The 15,690-nt window shown below is 49.1% G+C and overlaps 1 protein-coding gene across 1 annotated transcript in view; it reads right to left on the minus strand.

Annotated features, from left to right (window-relative positions):
* Nucleotides 1-15,690, minus strand: part of ALPK3 (alpha kinase 3) — a 64,949-nt gene that overhangs the window by 25,412 nt on the left and 23,847 nt on the right. Inside the window, exons 3-4 of the mRNA XM_084816954.1 lie at nucleotides 12,197-12,314; nucleotides 5,702-7,196 (exon numbers count right to left, since the gene is read on the minus strand). Of these exons, the coding sequence (XP_084673080.1) occupies nucleotides 5,702-7,196; nucleotides 12,197-12,314 (1,613 nt within the window). The remainder of the gene's footprint in view (nucleotides 1-5,701; nucleotides 7,197-12,196; nucleotides 12,315-15,690) is intronic.

A 15,690-nucleotide genomic window follows, 5' to 3' on the forward strand; every position in this document is an offset into this window, starting at 1 on the left:
TGCATTTTCCCAGCAACAATATATTGCTCCATGTCGTAGTGCAAAGTGTTTTGTGGGGTCTTGGTCTTGAATGGGCCATTAAGAGCCATCAGCTTCACACACAAAACTGCTCCTGGTGGAGATGAGAACTGCTAGAGCTGCTGTCGTTGGCATGGATCAACGCAGCTGCCTGTGTATTTGGACCCGCCTTGCAGGGGTGTGTGTGCTACGGGGACCATCACGATAAGCACCTGCACTTCCAAATTCACCACTGTATCCCTGCCTTCCTTTTGTCCAGTTTTCAGAATACGATTATTTCATCATGGGCTCATTCTACATAATTCTGGGAAGAATTTAAGCGGTCTAATCTGAGTTGGGCGATACGGGACCACAGGTCCTACTCAATGGCAAGCGGTTGTACTTTGACCGTTCTTTGGTGTCTTTCGGCTCTCTTACTCCATTACTCTGCTGTTCGGTGTGAACTGCAGTCACCGGGGAACACTGCCAGCTTCTCTGGGGTTCTTCTCCCAACATGGATTCATGCTGAAAACGGCGATCCGTGGAAATGATGGCAATCATGCGGCTGCCGGGCTTTGCGCGGATAGCAGCTCTTGCGCCGTGGGGTCAAGCCACAACGCAGCTACGCAGCTGTTCCAGGCTGCTGCAGTCGGAAGCAACAAAGCATCCCGAAGGAGGATCAGATGCGGCTTTGGAGGAGCAGTTTGGGACTCCAACAGTCTGTCGCCCAGCCTTCCCCATCCTGATGCCCTCCAGCTATGTTGGCTGGGGGATGCTGGGAGTTGTTGTCCATCACATCTGGGGAATACCAGGTTGGGGAAGGTTGCCGCAATTAGGTCAGCGACTGCCATCAGCTAATGCACAGTATGCTGCAAAGCGCTAAGCTTGGGGGTCTCCGACATGGTTCCCGTAGGTACCGATGTGTGTATGGGTACTTCTCTTAGCAGCCACCAGGCTTCTCTGCCCCTCCTGATTTTTATTTTATTCAAGAATTTTAAAAAATAAATAAATAATTGGGAGGCTGGCATACTGCAAAGTGAAGTTCTGCCCTCTAGCACTGTCTTTATTTCGGTTCAAAAAAACTTGCTTTCTAGCTCAGGCTCAGACACCAGGGCATCAACAGGCATGCCTGTTCCCGTGATTATCTGAGAGAGCCTCTTCCTTGTCTGAGGCCGAGATGGTTTTGCATCTCCTAAAATGGCGACACACCAAGCAAATTCCAAAAGGACTGCGGTGCCACCCAAGCGCTGAAAGCCACTTCAAGCAGGACTGATAAGTCCCTTCAAAGGGAAGGAAGTCAGTCAGCATGTCCCTGAGCAGAAACAGAGGCTCCCTTTCTAGCCCTGGTCTGCTCTACAAGGCATTGCCAGAAATGCCCAGGCAACAATATATCAATGTGTACAGTTCTCAGGAAAGGGAACGCTGGAAAGTCTTTAGACCAGGGGTGTGGAACCTCAGGTCCATGGGCCAAATCTGTCCTTCCTGGGGCCCCAATATGGCCGTGTCTGCTTTCCCCAGACTACCGATTGTTTGGTGGTTTCCTGTCTTCTGTGCAGACTTTTCCCCATTCGAAAAGGTTGAAAAGCCTCTCCTAAAGCTTAGTTCCTAGCAGTAAGAGTTTTAGTATTTTGGCCCTGCCCCATTTGCCTTTGGCCCTGCCCTCCTCTGCATTCAGCCCCATCCACCACTGGAATGTGCCCCCCCCCCCCCCCGCCCAAGCTTTCCTAAATTGAATTCAGTCCTTGGGCTGAAAGAGGTTTGACACCCATGCATTACACCAACTCCACTGCAGGGCAAAACAGGTATGTCTGACCTTTCACTTACAGAAGACAGCTGAAATTTCAAAAGCTGTTTTTGTTCTGTTTTACACAGGACTATGAATATGCTCAAACAACAGCTGCTTCCACACTAGGGCCCTTTAGCACTGTAGAGGCATTGCTTGTCTGCAACCAGCTGGAAGTACAATTAAAATGATTTTACTCCATGTCATTGCATTATCCAGCAATGGCCATTCCCATGGGCAAGATCACTCTAGAACATTTATTCAGAACTAAGGTCCCCTGCAACTTTGATTGGACACTTCCCCCTGGTGGTTTCTGCCTCTGCTATTGCTTCTTGTTCAGCAGGGATATAGCATTAGTAAATTGCTCTTTAATGGCTCTAAGTTACTATGCACACTGTGGGGAGGGACTTGAATGACTGATTTCCTCTCACTGATTGTTTCCCTCTCCTTTTGTAGCTGTTTTTGCAAAACTGCTTTTCCACAAAAGGAAACCAGTATTAACTCCCTCCCTTGCAGGGAACAAAAGTTGAATAAAGGGCAACTCGATAATGTCAGGTCCCTGCTGAAAAGAAGCAGTTACAAGAGCAGAAGCTACAAGAAGGAAGTTTCTGATTAAAAGCACAGTAACCCTGAAAAGCCTCAAAAGCACTTTGCCACAAATTGCCAAAAGTCAGAGCTGAAAACAATTGAGGGAGGACAATACTGAAAACATTTTACTGCAATGATTTAGCAATGAGGTCAACTGGATTCTCCATAAATAGTGACAGAACAAAGGATGGCAATTCCAGACTAAAGAGCCAATATGAAAAGACAGTCCTGGAGATCAGCTATACCAAATGTTCCTTAGTAGAATACTGTGGGAGGTAGGCTGAAGGAGTGTTATGCTACTCTCTAGAAAATGGTTTAACATTCATCCCAATGCCAACATTTCCAGTAGGTCATTTTAGACCAGGGTTGGGGAACGTGGGGCCCTCCAGATGTTGTTGGACTGCAACTCCCATCAGCCCTACTCAGCATAGCCATGGGGGTTGCTGTCCAACAACATCTGAAGGGCCAGAAAGTCCCCATTCCTGTTTTAGACTGTTGTATACTTTAGATATACTTTTCCTTGGGAGGAAAGCTATGGCAAACCTAGACAGCATAGTCAGAAGCAGAGACATCACCTTGCCGACAAAGGTCCGTCTAATCAAAGCTATGGTTTTCCCAGTAGTAACGTATGGCTGTGAGAGCTGGACTATAAGGAAGGCTGAGCGCCGAAGAATTGATGCTTTCAAACTGTGGTGCTGGAGAAGACTCTTACGAGTCCCCTGGACTGCAAGGAGGTCAAATCAGTCCATCCTAAAGGAAATCAACCCTGACTGCCCATTGGAAGGATAGATACTGAAGCTGAAGCTCAAATATTTTGGCCACCTAATGCGAAGAGAAAACTCTCTGGAAAAGACCCTGATGCTGGGAAAGACTGAAGGCAAAAGGAGAAGGGGATGGCAGAGGATGAGATGGCTAGATAGCATCACTGATGCAATGAATATGGACTTGAGCACGCTCCGGGAGAGAGTGCAGGACAGGAAGGCCTGGCATGCTATGGTCCATGGGGTCACAAAGAGTCAGACACGACTGAACAACTGAACAACAACAATACTTTAGAGCCTCATGTGGCACAGAGTGGTAGGCGGCAGTACTGCAACCGAAACTCTCCCCACGACCTGAGTTCGATCCCAGCGGAAGCCGGGCCTCGGATAGCCAGCTCAGGTCGACTCAGCCCTCCATCCTTCCGAGGTCGGTAAAATGAGTACCCAGCTTGCTGGGGGAAAGGTAGTCACGACTGGGGAAGGCAGTGGCAAACCGCCCCGCTACAGTCTGCCATGAAAATGCCAGCGCAAGCGGCGTCCCTCTAAGGGTCAGTAATGACCTGGTGCCTGCACAGGAGGAACCTTTCCTTTCCTCTTTAAAATGGTGATGTGTGTTCCTTCACTTACTTCAAAATGTGGGGAAAAATCAACCCTGCTGCATTTGAGGGCCCTTCTGCTCATTTACATCTGCCCTAGAGTCCTACCCTAATGGTGCCACTGAACATCTGTTGGATAAATCAGTTTTTTAAACCTCCTTTAAAGATGTGCTAAGCATCACCAGTCAAAGGGTTTCATGGCCAAACTAGATGTGAAGTGGGGCAAATCATACAAATACCTGCAAGTCTCATCTTAAGCAGACAAATAGCAGCTTGCTGGGCAGGGGTGGGAGTTGATTTCAACTAAGGAAGTGGCTTAAACCCCAGTGCCACAGTCCCAATCTGAATTGGGCTGGGGTGGGGAGTGGCATGCCTCCTCTTAACATCTAAAAACAAACAGACATAAAGATCCTATCCACAGATCTCTTGCATCATAGCCAATTTGAAGCTGAAGCGAGGCCATGGAAAACCTTCCTGAGACCTTGGATAGCAGCTACCAGTCAGAGTAGACTAGGGTTGGGAGGACAGAAACCAGAGCTGGATTTCTAGGTGAACTGCAGTGGATCAGGCAAGGGTTGCTGACTTGCTATTGTTAAACAATTGCAACAAAAACACTCCTCGCCCCCCCTCCGCCCACACACACACACACACACACACCCTATATTAGGCTGCTGAAATGAAGAGAGCCTTGGGAAAATTCAGGAGTGGATTTTTGGCATGAAAAGGACTGTGCATTCAGTTCTGGTGCTGAAAACACATTCCTTGCTGAGTGTGTGCTCTGAGGCACCCTGTCCCTCAGTTCTAAATGCGTGTCAGCCAGTGGCATAGCGGAGCCAGGGCTCGCAGGGACCCAGCACTGGCACTTTTTGATCAGTGGGGATGCTGACATCACCTGCCACCCATTCTCAGGCTTCCCTGTTCCCTTTGAGCTTAGCTGCAATGCTCACAGTAGCTGAAAGGGAAATACATCTTCCCAGCAACAATCTATCCCTCCCGGTCATAATATGGATCGATGCAGCTGCCTGAATATTTGGACTCTCCTTGGGAATTCTTATTTTGCACCTGGCTCCATCTGGCAGGCCGGGGGTGGGGGGCTTCCAGTAAAAACTGAAAGTAGATCCCCGCAAGCTTGAAGCCTGTCCATCCCTGGAGTCGATGATATTGGTCTAGATGGGCCAGCGGTCTAACTCAGTATAAGAGAGCCAGCTTTGTATGTTCACATTTCCGCATCAGCCTCCCACTGGGCTCTGGAGTTCTCAGGTGAGGCAGACCTGCATCCTCCGGAAACATGAGCTGGGATCCATCGCCAGCTGCTTGGGCTGGGCGGCCGGCTCTCGGGCCCACTAGAGCCTTATGCTAAGAGAGACCCACCTACGCATACCCACGCGCCCCCGCCCCATGCCTTGGCAAGGATTGTTCGGATGCCAATGCCGTGAGGAGTCCTCGTCAAGCACAAGACCCTCTGTTAGGAAACCCAGCTGAAAGGAGGCAGCTGGCCCCTTTCCTAATGCTGAATTACACGGGAAACGCTCCAGAACAAGCCGTGGAAACAGACACCGACCAAACCGGAGCAGTGAGTGTCAGGAGCAGCTGTGGCCGGGACTGCAGGGGCAACGCGATCACACCTGTGGCAGAGCAGCAGTGGTGCCAACGTAACAGGCCCAGGGACTGACCCCATGCTGCCCCATGAACAAACCCACAGGCTTACTCGCCACCACTTGCCCAACGCACATAGCCCACTTGCATTGCCGGCCACAAACAAAACAAAACAGGTCCAGCTAATACAACAATATGAAGCCAGGGGTCAGCGTTAGCCTGGAACGAGAACACACACCCATGACCCATCCCATTTATTGCTGGTCATGCACATCCTGGCTATAAATAGCAAGCGCAGAGCTTTGGCAGTTGCTGCTTAACTGATTTGGAAACATTTTTGCATGAGGTCAGCCTAACCAAAAAAATAGAGCTTACAGTACCTCGCAAGGCCCCCGGGTGTGCAGCTGCTCTCCCAAGGAGGCCCCCGGCAAATCTCGCCTTGCTTCCTGCCAGTGCCGGGATGTGTTCGCACTCCCAGTCTCCTGGGAAAGGCTCTGGGACTGCCGGGCTGGCTCAGTTTCAGCAGGGAAAGAGTCCAGCAAGTCCGCTTCATGGATTTGCCTGTCAGTCACCCGCCATCCATCATCCTTCGGAAACAGAGGCTGCGGGCCGACGCCAGACTCCAAGGCTCGGCCGGGATGTTGAAAATCCATTTCTATGGCACTTTCATCAGGTGTCTCTGCCATGTTTCCCAACTGTAGGGGAGGCCGCACCTCTGCCACAGGCTCTGAGGCCCACTTAGGATACTGGAATAATGTTGCGTTTGAGTCCCCGGCCGTGTCGATGGTGGCTGTTTTGGCATCTTTTGTCTTGATGGGCTTCTTTTCTGGGGCTTTCTGCTCCACATAGGATTCCTTTTTCCCTTGCTGTGGTTTAGCCCTTCTCAAAGCGAGACCAGTCGCTGGAAGAGTATCTACTGGAACGGAAGCATCTGCGCGTGGCTGGTTCATGTCAGCTCTACCTGCCTTTGCTTCCAGTCCCTTCTGTTCAGTTTCAGGTTTCGCTCCAATATCAAAATACATATCTTTCAGAGAAAAGTACACGTCTGCTTTGGAAGGTGTCGAACGCGGCAGGGACGTGGGGCTTTTGGTAACCTGACTTGGAAGTTTCCTGGGCTCTGCTTCCATGAGTTCCCCATTTGTCGCTATCGGTGATACATTTTTAGATGAAGTGATGGGTCTGGCATCTTTCTGTGCCGAGACATTTCTCCTATGCTGCATCCCATCCTCTTGTCGGGACATATCCCTGCTTGCATTTGGCAGGGCGGTAGCGTTCTCCTCTTTCTTCTTCTTCTTCTTCGCGGAAAACTCCTTGGCTGTGGGCTTGGATTTCATAATCTCCACAGTCTCATAGATATAGGAGAGAAAGCCATTGGTGTCTTCTTCCCCGTTTTCCTCCCCGCTCTGGAGACAAGAGTCCCCATTGGCGGTCACATCCTCCTCCAGCCGTCTTGTTATGAAGTTATTCGAGAACAGGGCGGGGTTGGCGTTTAGCGAAGGTTCTTTGCTCTTGGCCTTCTCGTCCTCACCAAAGCGTGGCTTCCCACCCGGGACGCGCACCTTGGCCGCCTCCTCCTCGTCCCAGAGGGAGGTGCCCGAGTGCAGGCCCACCTCCCCCGTCAGCCGGCGCTTCCGCTGAAACCTGTCCGGGCTCACTCTCCTCAGCAGCTCCATCTCCACGTTCTCCTTCCCTCGCTTCCGGCTCTGCTCGATCTCCCGCAGCTTGGCTTCCGCAGTCCGCTTGAGCTTGGCAAACCACCGCTGGTGGATCCTGTACTCCGTCATGGTTCCGACCTCCAGCACGCCAGAACAGGACACAATGCCCTTGCTGTTTCTGGCCGAGGCCTGGTAAATGGCCGCGTCTTCCTCTTTGCACCTGCGGGCAAAGGGCAACAAAACTGTGAGGAAGCGGGCCGGGGGAGAAGAGTTACCCTGACTTCACTGTTGGTACACAGGAGGCGGGTGAGGAACCTGCAGTCCTCCAGATGCTGTTGGACTGCAGATCCCATCAGCCCCACCCAGCATGGCCACTGCTCAGGAAGTTCTAGTCCAGCAACATCTGGAGGGCCTCAGATTCCCCACCTCTGGTATACACGATTCCTTGCTGAAGTGAAACTGACAAGATCCCCCACCTTGGTGTATAAGATTCTTTGCACAAGTGAAACTGACCAGGGGCTTATCCCCCATTGCCTCCAGATTAGCCAGTTTCAGCTCTTCCTGCCCAGTTCCCTCTTCGCAAGCTGAGCACCACCACCACCCCATTCTCCTGCACATGGGTGCACATCACATAGGATTAAATGTGCAGCCTGTTTACTGATACACTTCTGGCCATAGTTACTAGAGATAATACTCAATACACCTTCAGCTGATTTTATTATACATACACACACACGCATCATGGGTATTGAACCTTGTTCAGCATGAGGGCTGAATACCATTTTGAAGAACCTCTCAGGGGCCACATTCCAGCGGTGGGCAGAGCCAAAGGCAAAAAGGGGTGTGGCAAAAATAGCAGCACATTTTAGCTTAAAACCTCTTACTGCCAGTAACTAAGCCTTTGGGGAGCCATTTAAGACATTTTAGAATGAGGGGGAAATTGCACAAAAGCTAGAAACCACCAAATAACTGGTCATTGGGAGAAAGGGGTATGGCCTTCTGGGAAACTCCAGGAGGGGCTGATTTGAGGTTCTGCACCCCTGACATATATACACATGCTAAGGATCAGCAACTGGGGGGGATTTATTTATTTATTTGATTTATACCCTGACATTCTACCGAAAAATGACACAAAAGGGGGCTTACAAAAACAATTTAAAATAGATTAAAATAAAGCACATTAAACTACAATAAAACATAACAATTACAGAATGTTTATTTATTTACGTTGCCACCTTACCACCTCTCCCTTCACCCCACTCTGTTGGCAAAGTCAAAAGAGGGGTGTAACTGGAGGGGTATTTTCAGCAACAGTTTTGGAGCCTGGGCTCTCTACCCCTCACTTCCAGGAACATAAGAACATAAGAAGAGCGGTGCTGGATCAGACCAAGGGTCCATCTAGTCCAGAATTCTGTTCCCATGGAGGCCACCAACCCACAGGAAACGCACAAGCAAGACATGAGGAAGCTTCCCGGAAATGAAATTCTGCCCTCGGGTTCTGCACCCCCTGCTATACCAGCTCTCGTAATTATCCTGTATTATTATTGCCAGAATTCCATAGCATAAAAAGTAATCAAAAACTGATACACTTTCCAACTTGGGAGTGGGGAAGGCATTTAGCACACCATCATCCAGCCTTTTAAAAATGGAAAACAGTAGAAGAGCTAACCGCACGCCACCCCCATGCACACAATTATATATGAAATTCATGCAGTGCCATTGCCTATAAATGAAGACTTGCTGGATTATCTCATGAAAGCTAATAAAATGAGGCTGGCATGTGGATAAGCCTTAAAATGCTTCCCCCACACTGTCAGTCCCCATCTGCACATTCTTGGAAAGCACCGTGTATAGAAGGCCCCAGGATCATGAGCCTAGAGGGAGGCATTAAATAAACACCAAACCAAGAACCATTTGCTTGTCAGCAGCGCAACTGTGAGGAACCAAACCTTCCCCACCCTCTCTCTCTCTCACATTCTCTCTCTCTCTCTCTCTCTCTCACACACACACACACACTCATCTTCCTAGAAATATCTTTGAACAAAGAACATGGCCAGCCTAGACACCCAAATGTTCATCTCTATACATTCCAGGCTGACTCTCTAGCTTTTTCTGCCCCATAACTCAGCTTCTGGAAAAGAAGTACTGTAGAGATCACCTGGAGGATGCATGGTCAGGTCTTCCCAGGCTAGAGGTGGGTCAGTTTGCATTTCCCTCCCAAGAACCTGCCAGACCCCATAGAAATTATTTGGCTCTGAGATTTTCCTGTCTTCACATGGAAAGTAAAGAGGCAACAGCAGCCTAGCTATGCCAGGAAGTCCCAGGTGTGGGCCTTATCCCATCCCCACCCCACCCCAGCCCCCTGTAAACAGCTTTGGTGAGTTACTCTTAGGATTCTGATAAGCAAGTTTTAATGAGCTAGTCTGAGGTTTCATTTTTATTTTAAAAATTTCTCAAAAGAAATTATTGACTATTTCTCAACCTCACCCTGCTTGGTTCTTTAATAAATATACTGGATTAGAAACTGGAGTTGATTTCATTCACTTACGTAGCCTGGATGCTGGGCCTTACCCATGTGCCAGAATGCTTGGCAAACATGCTAATGAGGTTGTTAAAGCAGTTAAAGAGAGCCACCGTGGCGTAGTGGTTAGAGTGTTGGACTGGGATTGGGTAGGCCCAGGTTCTAGTCCCTGTTCGGCCATGAAGCTCATTGGGTGACTTTGGGCCAGTCACTGACTCTCAGCCTAACCTACTTCACAGGGTTGTTGTGAGGATAAAATGGAGATGAGGGGGAGGATCATGCATGCTGCCTTGGGCTCCTTGGAGGAAAGGCAGGATATAAAAGTAACTAACTAACTAACCAACTAACTAACCAACTAACGAAAGCTTTGAAAAAGCTTCTCCATGTATCAAAGCCTGTGGGGAGCATAAGGAATGTTAAACACATACACACACACACACACACACGGCTGGTGGTGGTGCTATCTCTAAGGAAGAGAGACAAAAAAAGGTGTCTTTCAGTCTGTCCTACCTCGCAGGGTGGAAGTGCAGACAGATGGGCTTGTCACAGCAATTCAAAAGTGAACGCAGCAGCACCCTCTTCTGAGCCTCCAGGGCACTCCTGTGCAGAAGCACTCTCTAAGGACCAAACCAGACCTGAGGGATGCAGTTTACTTCCATGGTTTTTGTCCTGTAAATAGCACTCACCAGAAAGCATGAGCATTCTCAGGACCATGGAGTGGGGTGTGGGGAGGGGAGGGGAAATTTAACTCCTCCTCTCCCTGTCACAGCCCTGACCAAAAATGCCTCTCTGAAGCTGCGATCTGCATTTCTAGGGCAGCCTCTATGGCTGACACTGGTGGCTTCCTTTGAAATGTAAACAGAAGCTTCAGAGATTTTTGTTGGGACCCTGTGAAGGGAGAGAGAAAGTTACGCTTCCCCTTCTGGGCCCCCAGAGTCCTGAGGCCGCTGTTTACATGACCCAAAAAACCATGCATGGTAACTGCATCCAAGCAATTAACCTTAAGTCTGGTGTGGCCCTCAGTATTTGTGTACTGACACGTTGTGGTCACAGAATGAAGGAGCTGCTGCCAGAGCTGCCTTCTGTCCTGCACGGGCAAGGGAAACAGAAGCTTCTCACACCCTTTTTTCAGTAACACGCAGAGCCACACAAAATGTGAAATGGGATGGAGGGGAAGCTGGAAGAAGCCAGAGGGGAGACTTCGGTCAGATGCGGGGGCATAGCTTAGGGGCAGAGCCCCTGCTTTGCATGCAGATGGTCCCAGGTTCGATCTCCGGCATCTCCCGGTAGGGCTGAAAAAACTCCTCCCTAAAACCCTAGAAAGCTGCTGCCAGTCAGTGTCAACAATACTGGGTTAGGTGGACCAGGTCAGACTAAGTATAAGGCAGCTTCCTGTGTTCCTATGAGATGACAGCAAACCAGGTTCTATTCTAAAGGCCTTCCTAGATGATAGGCAAACCCCAATACTTTTTTCTTAGCACTATCCATATCAATGGCACAGTGTCCTATGCAACTGGAGGACAGTGGGGGACAAGACCCAAATAGCCTTGTGGCAGGTGAGGGATCTTCTTGATTTTTATTCGTATAGAAGGAATGTGCATTTTTATTAACTCATTCATTCATTACGGGGTTTTGCTTCATTCATTCATTCATTCACTCATGCATGTATTTATTTATTTATTTATTATTAAATTTATTAATCGCCCATCTGGCTGGTCACCCAGCCACTCTGGGCGATGTACAACATACAATAAAAACAGTTTAAAACAATAAAATTCTACAATAAAAACATTTTCTAAAATACCCTAACCCACCCCAAATGCCTGCCTGAACAGCCACGTTTTTAATGCATGACGGAAGCTCATTAAAGATGAGCTTTATGAATATTTATTCTAAGGTAACTTATATCCTGCCTTTCCACTAATCTATTGATCTATCTGCCATGCTCCAGGCAGCTAACTTCAAGTTGTTGATACAGAGAGGGAACACACAGCCTCTGAACGTTACCCGCCATAAAAACAAAACGCGAAAGACATAACACAACAGCGAGGCATCGCTGTGGGGGAGAGGGAGAGAACAGCCTTGCATGAGCGTGTGCATGTATGTGTAGGAGAGAGAACCTATATCAGCCTTCCTCAACCTGATGCCCTCCAAATGTTTTGGACTACAACTCCCAGCATTCCTGACTCTTAACCATCCTAAATCAAGCTGCTGAAATCAAGAAGGCTAGGAGGGTGGGGAGAAAGAAGAGTCAATTTGTGCATGAAAGGATTTGTGTGCAATCTGGTTCTGGTACTGAAAACAAATCCCTGGGCTGAGAATGTGCACAGAGATACCTTGTTCTGCAGTTTTGTGTCTGCCTGCCTGAGCCACTGTTTTGAACCTGGATCCAAAGTTGGTGGACTTTGGGGTTCTAGCAAAAACGCAGTAAATCACCCAAGGCCGCAGTCTGCCCACTTGTGGACTAGGCTACCAAATTGCAGCCATGATGTGGGTCTGGGAATCTGCACTAGAGCCTTTCCTATGGTGGCTGGAATCACATGTAAGAGTTCCCAGTGGGAGAGGTTTGGAGAGACTGCATATTCCAGGAAGCTAGTATCCCAGGCTCAGCTGAACCATATGTGGACTTCCTCTCCATTCAGACCAACAGCAGTTAGACAACAGGTATCCCCAAGACACACACACCCCTCTTTCCTTACTTGTACAACTGCAGTGTGTGTCGGTTCCCATGACGTAAGATCTCATACTTTGGCAAGCCGCAGTATCTGTCCATCTCTTCGTCGTCTTTGTACCAGGTCACTTCTGGCTGTGGGTAGCCTGATTAGGACATGACACGTTAGTAGTCATTGGGGCACGGGTTTCAATGGAGACATCATTCCGAAGAGCACACAGAAAACCCACCATTCTGCAATTGGCACTGTTTCAGACAAGGCTGCCCTATTCTGCACAATTGTCCTGGTTGCAAAAAAAAAAAGAGGGGGGTGATCTGGGTTGCAGAATTTTTGGAACACTGTTGGACCAACGGACTGACCCATGGTAAGCCAGCTTCTTCTGATACAAGGGGGGGCTAGGGTAGAATGGGTGGGGTGCAAGAAGCAATGTGCGACTGCATAGGATAAGAAGGAAAGGTTCCGAAGGCAAACTAGGAACAGGGCTGAATGCACATGCTCTGTATCCCACCCCAGACCTTTTGAGGATGCTGGCAAGAGCCTCTAGAACATCTGTCACCAATCTGGCACCATCCAGTTGTGCTGGACTACAACTCCCATCTGCCCCAGACAGCATGGCCAATGGGAATTATGGGAGTTGTGGTCCTTTCGTTTAATACAGTTCTCCACTGCCTAATAGCCAAAGCTCTCTGGGCAGTTTAGAAAGATTAAAACTGTAAGAATACAATACAGAAACGTAATATAAAAACCATTTACATACTATAATATATACACATACACACACACACACACACAATTTTAACAATCAACAATAAGAAATCCCAGGATCCACTATAAACCCTATCCTACGTTGTCCAATGCCTGGGAGTAGAGGAAGGTCTTAACCTGGTACCAAAAGGATAACAATGTTGCCTCCAGGTGGACCTCACTGGGGAGAGCATTCCATAAACAGGGGCCACCACCGAGAAATCTGTCCTTTGTTGCTGTCCTCCAAACCTCCCTCGGAGGAGGCTATGACAATCATAGTGTGCAGGCAGGTTCAGTGCTCCGTCAGCCAGAGTGGTCCTGAGCCGTGTAAGACATTATAGGTCAAAGCCAGCACTTTGAACTGGGTTTGGAAACATACAGGAAGCTAGCGCAGGCGGGCCAGGATTGGTGTTATCTCTTCAGACCTTCCAACACATCTGGAGGGACCAGGTTGGGGAAAGCTGACCATGAATCAGAAAGAAATCTCCTCCATCTGCCAAACATCTAAAAATCTGATTCACGCAACTGAATTTTATGGGCCCTGTCAGATGTAACATTCCCCCAGCTTGCCAAAACATAGTGCTGCAGCCAGCAACAAGCACCTGGCCTGCACAGTCTCTCCTTAGCCCCTCCCTTCGCACACCAAGTCTGGCACAGATCCTGGTTACCATAAACCAGGCTTTCCCAACCTGGTGCCCTCCAGATGTTTTGGACTTTAACTCCCACTGGCAGAGCAAACAACTGGAAGGTGCCGGGTTGGGGAAGGCTGGTATATGGGTTAGTTAGGTCTCTGTCCCGAGGAGCTTACAATCTAAAATTCAACACAGGACAGCAGAGGAAGGGGCAGGAAAAGCAGGCAGGGGAAGAATATTTCAGTTACAAGCAGTGGAGGCTGGTGGCTCCGATGTCCGTGGGGCAGTGACTTTCCTCCGGGTTTCAGTCAGAACCCTAAAGGAGCTATCCAAGGTGCACCTTGGCTAGCTCCTTTAGAGTTCTGACTGGTTCCGACTGAAAACTGCAGCGGATTCACCGCCCCACTGACATCGGAGCCACGAGTCTCCACTGGCTACAAGAGTTTACAGTTGGGTATGTTGACCTCGACCTGGTCTGCAGATTGCAACTTAACCTTAAATATCTTCCAAAAGTGGGTCAAACCAGGACATGACACATTGCAATCTAGGCGCCTCCAAACAAAATTCCAAAACCCGATTCATCCCGAGAGCAGCACGCCCTGCAAAAGCCAACTCGTGTTGGGACTTAAATGCCTTTTTGGTTTGTTTTCTGTTTAAAGAAAACAACCTACGGTATGTATTATTATCCTTAACTGAAACTGGAAGGAGAAGTTGGCCATTTTGCACCAGGTGGGGACAGCGGGGCGGGGGGGGGGGGACACAGAAGTGTTTGCAAGCACAGCTTTGGTAGAGTGGTGTGGATCAGGTGATCTTTGCTAGTCACATTTGACATAGACAGGAGATGAGAACATCCTGGCTGTTCTAGGAAGTGACTGTGCTTTGGTGGAGTGAAGCCTAAGGTTAAAAAACAGACACTTCACCCAGGGCCAAGTGCTCCATGGAGAACAGAGCATCACAGCCTGTAAACCGAACCCAAAGTTTCCATTGGGCACAAGCAACAGCGATTGCATCACAGGATGCTTGTGGCTTACAAATGCCATCGGACAGCAGATGCCGCCGGCCTTTTCAGTCCACTGACATCAGGATCCATGTGTGACTGGCTGCTTCTGAGCCAAACGGACAATATTCTTGCTAGGATCAGCTATGCGCGTACAGAATTGAGGTGCAGGGCGGGGGCGGAATTGCCAACCACTCTCCAAAGCTGACCCCCAGGCGAACAAAAGTGACTGCCTTGCCTTATAAAGCAGCGTCCACCAGTCTTAATGCTCACGTGTTATAATTCATGTAAAATAGGGGTGCTGAAGGCTGAATTGTAGGCCCCTTCCAACCCTACTATTCTATGAATTCCGCTTCAGAGAAGCTCTCAGGGGCCACATTGTAGTGTGGGTGTGGCCAAAGATAAAATGGGTAAGGCCAAAAATACAGCGTATTTTAGCTTCCAGCTCTCACTGCCAGTAACGAAACCTTACAAGAGGCATTTCAGCCTTTTAGAAGGGGGGAAATGGCACAAAAGCCAAGAAACCACCAAATGATTGGTGGCTGGCAGAACGGGATAGGGCCAGCGGAAGGGGCATGGCCACCTGGAGAATCTGGGGTAGTATCCAAACTTAGTCCTACTTACAGTAGACCTACTAAAATGAACGGGGCCGCGGTGGCTTAGTGGTTAAGATGCTGAACTGCAGACTGGAAGGTCGGCAGGTCAGCAGTTCGAGACCCGAGTGCCGCGTGACGGAGTGAGCTCCCGTCTTCAGTCCCAGCTCCTGCCAACCTAGCCGTTCGAAAGCAAGAAACTGCAAGTAGATAAATAGGTACTGCCTCGGCGGGAAAGGTAACAGCGTTCCGTGCACCTCAGTGTTCAGTCATGCCGGCCACATGACCACGGAAGCGTCTTCGGACAGCGCTAGCTCCTCGGCTTAGAAACGGGGATGAGCACCGCACCCTAGAGTCGGACACGACTGGTTGGGGACACCTTTACCTTTTTACTAAAATGAATAGGACTTTAGTTAATCACAGCTAACTTAAGTCCCATTCATTTCAATCTGTCTACTCTACGTAGGACTAACATGGGATACTGACCCTGGATTGGGACCCCAGGAGAGCTAGATTTGTCCCCCCGACCTGAGGTTCTGCACCCCTCATCTAAAG

Source organism: Heloderma suspectum, chromosome 11 (assembly GCF_057233095.1).
Source record: "Heloderma suspectum isolate Gila_16-S chromosome 11, 16-S_ref, whole genome shotgun sequence".
NCBI lineage: Eukaryota > Metazoa > Chordata > Lepidosauria > Squamata > Helodermatidae > Heloderma > Heloderma suspectum.